The sequence below is a fragment of the Haemorhous mexicanus genome, chromosome 8 (assembly GCF_027477595.1).
Source record: "Haemorhous mexicanus isolate bHaeMex1 chromosome 8, bHaeMex1.pri, whole genome shotgun sequence".
NCBI lineage: Eukaryota > Metazoa > Chordata > Aves > Passeriformes > Fringillidae > Haemorhous > Haemorhous mexicanus.
In genome coordinates, this window is record NC_082348.1 from 14,493,694 (window position 1) to 14,502,755 (window position 9,062).

At 46.1% G+C, this 9,062-nt stretch overlaps 2 protein-coding genes and 1 long non-coding RNA gene across 6 annotated transcripts in view; 2 read left to right on the forward strand and 1 right to left on the reverse strand.

Moving 5' to 3' along the window:
- Positions 1-1,666, forward strand: part of SMARCAL1 (SWI/SNF related, matrix associated, actin dependent regulator of chromatin, subfamily a like 1) — a 35,497-nt gene extending 33,831 nt beyond the window's left edge. For all 4 annotated transcript variants that reach the window (XM_059852806.1, XM_059852803.1, XM_059852804.1 and 1 more), the window contains exons 16-17: positions 870-966; positions 1,351-1,666. In XM_059852806.1, coding sequence (XP_059708789.1) covers positions 870-966; positions 1,351-1,548 — 295 coding nt within the window. In that variant the 3' untranslated portion in view covers positions 1,549-1,666. The remainder of the gene's footprint in view (positions 1-869; positions 967-1,350) is intronic.
- LOC132330458 (uncharacterized) lies at positions 55-5,522 on the reverse strand. Its single transcript, XR_009487310.1, has 2 exons — positions 3,451-5,522; positions 55-3,059 (listed from the first exon to the last, which is right to left on the reverse strand). It is a non-coding gene; the product is annotated as an uncharacterized LOC132330458 (long non-coding RNA).
- Positions 5,472-8,757, forward strand: RPL37A (ribosomal protein L37a). The gene is made up of 4 exons (XM_059852807.1): positions 5,472-5,610; positions 6,537-6,665; positions 7,881-7,963; positions 8,599-8,757. The coding sequence occupies exons 1-4, from the start codon at positions 5,608-5,610 to the stop codon at positions 8,660-8,662; spliced, it is 279 nt and encodes a 92-aa protein (XP_059708790.1). The 5' UTR covers positions 5,472-5,607; the 3' UTR covers positions 8,663-8,757.
- The last annotated feature ends 305 nt before the right edge of the window (positions 8,758-9,062 follow it).

Genomic DNA, 9,062 nt, shown 5'->3' on the forward strand with positions numbered 1-9,062 from the left:
GTGCTGCAAGGGAGCTGACCTGCAAATGATGACAAGAAATTATCCACCAGCTGCTTCATTTAAATCCAAAATTACATCTTTATTACCTTGTTTAAAGGAATGAATGAACTAAGTGAACTTGTGCAGTTCCCAGAATATCATGATGGCAAGTAATTACAACCCTACAATGCAAGGATCTGGAAACTGATGCATCACCCAAATTTCATGGAAAGTTAATGACAGTAATTCTGCCTTTATTTGTGAAATGCTGTCTGTGCAGTCATTAGTGCTTAATGGGGAAGAAATACGGCTCTCGAAAGGACAGTGGCATCTTTTTAAAAATAAGAAAAAGAACAAGAGGACAAGGCTATTTGGTAAATGCACTAATTGTGCTGTGGCCTTGGCGTCTTTCAGTGTCCAGTGTGCAGGTGTGGCCAGGACCTCTCAGCCTCTTCGGCCAGTGATGGATTCTTCCTCCTGCTGTACATTGGGAGTTATTCTTGAAGTGCTGATGCATCTTTTGTTGGGGTTTTCCATTGCTTGCCTTGGAGACTGAGCACACAGGCTGCTAGGAATCCTTTTAGCTGCATCTTCTCGGTCTGGCTTCATACCATTGATGTTGCCTCAGTCAACTAGTTTCTCTATTGGACATATGTGTTCTCCAAATGTTTATAGCCCAAAATCCTCTAATTGTTACTAATTTAATTGACTGATATCTCAAGACAGAATACAGTGATTATAGCCAAGAGCAGGACAGGTCAAGGAACCAACAAAGTTTGGTAGAAGAGCCATCTTTCTTCCCAGCTGTATTCTTTTTTAATCTACACATAGTAAATGAAGCGGTGTCCTTGATTTTTTTCCTTTCAGTAATATCTGTTTATCACTCCTAGGCCAATGATTCAGGACAAGATCAAAGTGCTGGGTGAAGCTGGTCTTTCAGAAACCAATTTCTCTGAAACAGCTGAGTCAACTAATTACTGTCCTAAGGTAATTGACCTGAAAGAATATTGGTGGTCCCTGGGAGAGGCTGAATGGGCTTTGGCTTGTGTACATCTAGATTGGCACAGGTGACCTTGCACCTGTTCTGCCTTTAATGCCACAGACCAGATTGTTAAGCTCCTCCCAGGATCCACGCCTTGGCTTGGAGTCTCCACAGAAGTTCCAACCTGCTACCTGCAAGGAGACCTGTTAGCATCCATGTCATATAAACGTCTTTGAGTTTATAATGTATGAGATACATATGGGTGTGTATCATGTGAGGTATGATCTGTACACACATGTGCACTGTGTAAGGAGAGTGTCCTCTGATTTTGCTCACTGTGTTTTACATGACAGTATGGATGCAGATCCTGTTGTGTTCTCTTTCCTCAGCCAGATACAAAGCAGAAGAGTATCTATGACCTTTTCCAGAAGACCTTCTCTGAGAGCAGAGATGATGCTGATGATGTTTTGTTTTTGGAGGCAGCTGATGCTGGCTGTGAGTTTGACTCTGGCAGTGCCTTGCAAGACGGAGAAGCAGAGGCATGTTCAGTGACTCCCAAAAAAAAGCGGCGTATTGACGAAGTGTAAATGCTGACAGCTAAAAATGGCAGCTTAGATATTATTTTTTTTAATTTAAAAAAAAACCAAAAGCAATCATATATTATTTTTTGAATTTTTGAAAATAAAAGACTTGAAATTTTCTGTATGTCTGGCATGTTCCATCTCAAAGGATGAGAAGGTAGTATGACAGTGTGACAGATGTGCAGCACACACCTGGCAGCCTGCAGGGTTTGCAGTCCTGATTTTGCCAGTGACTGAATGGACATGGGCAAGTATCATTCTGCTGTGTTTCAGCATGTCAGCTTCCACAGTTGTTACGTTTAAAAAGCAGGTAATGGTTGTCTGTCCCCAAGGCAGAACTCTTGAGAAAACCAACTCATCAGCAGCTGCAGAGTGCTTTTAACAATGTTTTCCATTTCCAAAAGTCTGTATTTCTAGGAGTTTGTTCACTGGCAAATTGGGCCATTACTTGGATCACTCACAGACTGGCCCTGGGTTATTCCATTTGGCCACAAGGAAAAAAGATCCAAACAGATCTTGATGTTTTGTGGACGTGGGGAAAAGAGGAAGTTTTTGAGCTAAGTAATGTAGCTGTGTGCCAGTAAGTGTACATTACCTGTTTTAGGCACATGTCTGCCTCTGCACACTCATCTCTGGTCTTGTGCTGAATATTAGGACCTGCTCCATTGGCATGTGCTTCTTCTATCAGTGGAGGGTGAAGCTTGTGCTGACTGCCAGGGATTAACCCTGACTTCTCAGAGAGGTGGGGTGGGTGGGTGTTTTCTTCAAGACTTGATTGATTTCTACAGGTGAATGATGAGAAAGGGACAGAGGCAGACTTTTGCTCTTTTTTTGTAAGAAACTGATTCTGGACTGACCTGTTTAAATAAATTGTTCTAAGTTGTGTACCAAGCTTTTGGTTCTTCCTCTATCTTGGCATTCTGTCTCCCACTTAGCTGTGTTTTACAGCTGTAATCTGTAGAAAAGGTGGCAAACTGAAGGCTTACATTTAGCTCCTGGAGGCCAATAGCCAAAGTGCTGTGAAGGTGATGTGCTTGGCTCTGTGCAGGTACCAGACACTGACAAAAATACCTCTCTTGCAAGGCAGAGGAGAAAAATCTTTGTGCTGTAAGATCAACCTGGTAACATTAGATATTTTTTTCCTGCATTGAAGGGTTTGATTGTTCCATTTTCAGCTGGTGTCATCACGGAAATGCCCCCTAGGCTGGGTGTACAATTGTGCTGGGTGGAGAGCTGCTTTTCATTCCTGACTGCAGATGCTGCTTTGGGGTTGAGCAGTAGCAAGGAGTGTTGTGACTGGGTAGCTGGAGGAAATGTTTTATCTCTGGATTTGAGGCTGAGAGTTAACCATCACTGCTCTTACTTCAACAGCTGGCCAGGTGATGAAGACATGCTTTTTGACATTTTAAAATGTCTGTCATCTTGAACACAGAGTATTAATCTGTCTGTAGGATGAGTGATCTTTCTACCTGCAGATTGGGTTGTTCTGAATAAGAGGTGAGAAATGTTGCTGTGTGCTGAATGAAAAACAAAAATGCAAAAATTATTTGTGTACCCATATTGTTGTCTCCTATAGGAGTAGTTCTCTTCTTTGTAAAGCTACAGCTGTTTCAAAACAGTACTTTCCTAAGACACACTGAAAGTACCCTTAGAGAATTCTGCTTCTTACTAACTTGTTTCATCTTGTCTGTATGTTGATAAATCCCAGCCCTGCTAGAGAAATGCCAGGTGAACCTCCCCTTTGTTAGGACCCATAAAATCTCAGCTGGTTTGCTGCCCAGATACAGAGGTTTTTCAAATACACCTGAGATCCACTTTATCCTTAGTACATGGAAAAGGGGAGAAGAACCTTGCAGGAAAGTGCTATTAATGATTACTTCAAGGGACTGGAGAGACTGCAGGCCTTACCCCAATGGCACCATTAGTCCATCATTCATATGGTGAGGAGGTGGTTGGGCAGCTGGCAGCAGGTTCAAACAGGATCTCCAAGGATTGCTGATGAGAATCTCTGCAAGGCAGTGTGCAGGATGCCAGTGGAACACACAGCAGGCTCAGGAACATGGAGCACCCCTGGGCCTCTTGCACCTGCCAGCTGAAGATGATAGAGCTATATCTTTTTGGCATTATCTAAAACCAGCAGAGGAAATGGAAGGACCCATCTCACTGGATGCTGGAGCATCTTACTGTGGCTGGATGCCTGCTTGTACACCTCCATCAGTGCTCCCACCTGTGTTGGAGAAAGGTGTGTTTTCAAGAAGAAAGCTAAAAACAGCAACAGGCTAAAATACATCAACAATAAGCTGGAGCAGTTCCAGCTAAGTGTTCTGTGTGTCCCAGGCCCACTTCATGAGCTGAAAAGTTCAAGGGGGTGGACTATCAAGGCATTGCTGTCGTGGCCTGTCTCTGTCTTTCATCTTCTCAGTCCCTTGGAAATGTGTGTTTACTTTGGCAGTGCTGGGAGCAGCTGTTACCCAGGGTGGCTGGGTTTGGTTGTTGCCAGAGCTCTCTGTGACACTGCTAGATGATGGATATGACCATGTGCTGTACTGTCACAGCAAACCTGAACTCTGTAGATACAGACCAGAGAATAGCAGTAGATTCTCTGGATGTGTTGGCTGACAATTTATATATTTTTTAACCATATCGTCACTAGGCAGCCAAAGGAAATTACTTTTTTCTGTTTTCTAATACGTTGGTATCAAAACTGTATCCTGTGAGTCATCATTGTGACGAGGATCTGAAAAGGGCAGATTTATTCGTAGGATATATCAAATGAAATTTTGATTCAACTGAGGGAGATATAAATACCATTCCCTAACGCCTTGCTGAGCCCTCATCTCAAACATTGCTCTGGCCCATCAGCTCCCACAAGAGCTTGCAGGGATGATCAGGGAATGAGAAGCCTGGCATGACAGAGGGCATTAAAAATGTCGGTGTTTAAACCCTCAGAGCAAGAGCCAAGAAGGAATGCGACATCTGTCCATGAGCATCTCTTAAAAGTACAGAACCCAGCCAGGGAAAGTAACACAGTGGCTGGGTACACTCAAGTCCTTGATTCCCTCTTAACTAAACAAACTGCAGGTGAAGAGTGCTGTCATTGCTTGAGGCAGCCAGGGTGGTATGGAGGAAAACAACCTGTAACAATCACCTGGGCATGGTTTCTCTGGGTGGACTGAGAAGCTCCGGCCCTCTCCTGGCAAGAGGGGGGTGGACCGTAGATGCCTCTGCGCATGGAAAAGCTCTCAGGCTAACTGGATTACATTTCTTAATGGAGGTTAATGAGTTGCAAATCCACTTACAAGCACTGAAGTTCGGTGGCACTGGTGTATTTTTCCCTCTGTGTTTTGGTGCTGGGAATCACCTCTGAAGCGGCTCATGAGGGCTTTCAGGGCTGGTGGTTTCAGCAGTGGCTAACCCCAAGCAAAATAGGAAATAGTCATAACCTGACCTGATGCAAAGACTCTTGAAACCTCATGGTTTAGGGCTGGTATGTTTTATGATAAGAATTCATCCTCATTGATTTTATATAATTTACTTTTTCGGCAGATGTGGACAAGTTTTCTGTCCCTGATTTGACATCTACCTGCTGCTTATCCTCTCTAAAAACGAGGTGAGTGAATGGAACTGCCCCGTTTTCTTTTCTTCTGTGACTTCCCTCGAGGGAAACCCAGGAATCTGAGCTCCGGCGGTGCTGGTGCCCATGTCCCGCCTGGGTCTCACACGGGTTCCACAGGATGGGTCAGGCTGGAGGGACCGCGGGGCTCATCCGCTCCAGCCTCCCTGCTCGAGCACAGCCCTGGCGGAGCGCACGCCACGGGACTGCATCCAGTCGGTTGGGCAGCGTCTGCAGTGACGGAGCCCGCACACGCTCTCCGAGCAGTAGCGCACCCGCCCGTGCTCGGCTGTCTGTCTGTCCGTCCGTCCATCCTGCGGCCTGTGCCGCGTCCGCAGCGCGTCCGACCACCCCGGGCCGGCACCGCCCAGCTCCCCGCGTCACTTCCGCCCGCGCCGGCCCCTCCGCGCCTGCGCACTGCCTCTCCCTCTCCGTGTCGGCGCCGGCGGAAGATGGTGAGTGAGGCCGGACTCGTCCGCCGCCATCCGCCGTCATCCGCGCCGGGACCACCGCTCTGAGCCCGCGGGACGCGCCCGGGGCAGCCCGGGGCCGGGGATGCGCCATGTCCCCGAGCCGGCCTCGGCTCCGCGCTGCGACAGCGGCTCGCTCGGTTCGGGCGGCCGGAGGGAGGTGGCCTGTGTGAGGGGAATGGCAGCCGGGGCGCGGGACAGAGGGGCTGCAGCGCTCCGTGCCACCGCCCGCTGGCCCCGGGACCGACGGGGCTCTGCTCGGTCTCGGCGGCTTGAAGTGCCCCGGCAGGAGCTGCGGGGCTGCAGCAGCGCCAGCCCGGTGGCATTTCATCGCCAGCGCTCCAGGGGAGGGCAGCGAGGAGGATTGGAGGACTGGAACGGCTCACGTGAGCACAGGTTGAGGAAGTTGGGCCTGTTCAGACTCAGAAGAGGCCATTGAGAGGGGATCTCATATAAATATATATAATTAGATAGTTTAAATGGCGTACAAATATTATCTCTTCTCCTGTCAAGAGGCAGGAGGCAGGCTCTTCTCGGTGGTGCCAAGCCGTAGGACAAACGGGCAGAAACCGATGCACAGGAGGTCCCAGCTGAGCACGGGGAAGAACTTTTCTGTGCTGTGACCGAGCACTGATGGGCTGTGCAGAGAGGGTGTGGAGTGTCCCTCAGTGGACATACTCGAGAACCGTCTGGATGCAGTCCTGTGCCATGTGCTCCGGGCCGATCCTGCTTGAGCAGGCGGGTTGGACCGGGTGGTCTCTTCCAGCCGGACCCTCTGAATACTCAGTTTTCCCAGGCTGCAGGGAAGGCTGTAGGGTGCTCAGTACTCAGCTGCCATGCTGGAGAGGGGAACAGTGAGGAGAAGGCTGTCTCTGTAGAGCTGAAGCTCATTCTGGTTTGCCTCCCAACAGGCCAAGCGCACCAAGAAGGTCGGGATCGTGGGTAAATATGGGACCCGTTACGGTGCATCCCTTAGGAAAATGGTGAAGAAAATTGAAATCAGCCAGCATGCCAAGTATACCTGCTCCTTCTGCGGCAAGGTGAGAGATCTTCCCCCCAAAAAAGTCTTAAAAAATCACATTGTTACTGATGCTAGAAAGGTGATTTGATGCTTCAGTAATTTTTATACTGAAGAAAAACGTGCCTAGTTCCAAGACAGGGACTAGTGTGTAGTGAGCTTTGTGCTGCTGTCAGAGTCCTTGAAAAAGAGAGTAGACATTTCACATGAATGTTTAGTAGTAGTTAAAGGAAAACAAACATTATTACATTTCATGATACAAAAGAGTGAGCAATGTTGCTATGTTATATGTTTTACATAATTAATAAAATAGACCTGACAGAATTAAAGCATCAAGTCGTTATCTTTATAATTAAGGCTTGACTTGGACGTTTTTTCCCCTTTAGTAACTTTTTACAGCATACCTGGCAGAGGAACAGAACTTGCTTTTTCCACTTTAAACTTCTGATGGCAGGTGCTTACTTTTGTGTGCTGTATAAGTCTGGTTGGGGAAGAATTTCTGATAGAAAGTAATCTTAACTGTGTGTGTACAGAATTAAAATTTCCTGTAAAATCTAGTTTTTGACAGTTTGAAAGGTCCATCAGCTTATGCTTTGCACAGATATTTTTATTGCTATCTGTAGAGTAGGAATCTTTAAAGTGTCTGGAAATTTAAAAGTATTTTCATCGTGAGTTTTTACTTGCTTTGATTTGTTGTTGGGTTTTTTTGTTTGTTTTTAACTTAATTGCCTTTCATATATGAAGTGAGAATGTTCATAGTCTGCAGAGCTGCCTAAATCAGGCATAGGTGTGGGCAAACTTATTGTCACCTCTGCAAGGTGAGGGATACCTGCCTGGGGGAGGGAGTTCTGTACCAGCCACTCACTCTTCAGATGCTGTTGGAAGTGGGTCTGGGTTGAGTCAAGCTAGGCTTCCCCAGGGAGTCCTGGGAACAGTGGTGTTACATGAGCACCAAACCAAGTGAGAATATCAGTTGTTATAACCAAGGTAGCTCCCTACTATTTTTATCCTTCAAAATAAGCTGAAGTTTTGATGATGCCTTCAGAAATGACCCAGTTTGTATCTGAATGGAAAAGTGTTTCAGAAGCGTCTGCAGAATTTGAGTAAAAGGATTGTCCCTTTCTGGTCCAAACTTGGCTTATAGTAGTGCTGTGAAGGTCTTGCCTGAAGTTTCTTGTTTGGCTTTTTCAGCTGATGGAGAGTGACTTTATTTTTTTCCTTTTTTCTTCTGTTCCAGACCAAAATGAAGAGGAAGGCTGTGGGTATCTGGCACTGCGGGTCCTGCATGAAGACAGTTGCTGGTGGTGCCTGGACTTACAAGTAAGGAAATTAAGAAGCTCCAATCAGTATTTATTCTCACATAGCTGTGGCATAATGCAGCTTTTGACATTTTATCTTTTTTTTTCTTTTTTTTTAATTTTGATCTAATCATTGAGTAGATTTGTCTTGAGATAGTAATGGGGGAAGTTGGCTGTTCTGTTAAAATTTGATTGGTGTGGATTAAAGTCAATTTGATTGCTATTCTTTGCAATAGGCAAAGCCAGATTTATTCCAGGAACAATTGTTTTCATGTTTTCCTTTTGTAGTAAAAGCAAAAAAATTGAATGATAATAACCTTTATTGTGAGGGTGCTTACTCCCATTGTTTGCTCCTTCCCCCACAATTCTGTAGACACTCCTGCCCCGCGCGTAGCAGTCGTGAGGGATCTGAGCCCACACTTTGGTGCTCGTGGTCAGTGCATGACTGGGAGATTTGGGTTGGGATGCAGCCTCTGAAGTTCCATGTGCTTTGTGGAGCCAGGCCTACGCTTTGTTGTGAGGAAAATCAAAGTGGAGTTAGACCCTGTTTGACCGTGCAGTCAGATGATAACAGTTTGAAATGATAAGTGCTTTCTCAAAAATAAACAATACCAGCACAGTTCTGCCACATGCAAATGACTCTGCTTCTTCCTCCAGTACCACCTCTGCAGTGACAGTCAAATCTGCCATCAGAAGACTGAAGGAACTGAAAGACCAGTAGAAGCTACTTCCTGTTCTCCTTGTGAAACATCCTTTTTTCTCCACTGTCAAAACTTATCCTTTTATCAATAAAAGGGTGATGATGGAGTGGAATAATTTTTGTCTTTTCTGCAAGAAGTCCTGTCTGTTACGTGTGTGCCCACAAAAGCTGCCCCATCACTGCCTTCCTCTACTGGACAAGGGAGAGAAAATAGAACAAAAGGTCTGTGGTTGAGATAAGGGCAGGGAGAGATGCCTCACCAGCTACTGTCATAGGCAAATCAGACCCAACCTGGGAAACCAGTTTATTACCAGTTGTATCAGAGTAGGATAATGAGAAATAAAACCAAATGTTCATTCCAATCACCCCTCCCTTCTTCCCAACCTCAGCTTTACTCTTGGCTTTCTTGCTCTCCCCAGCA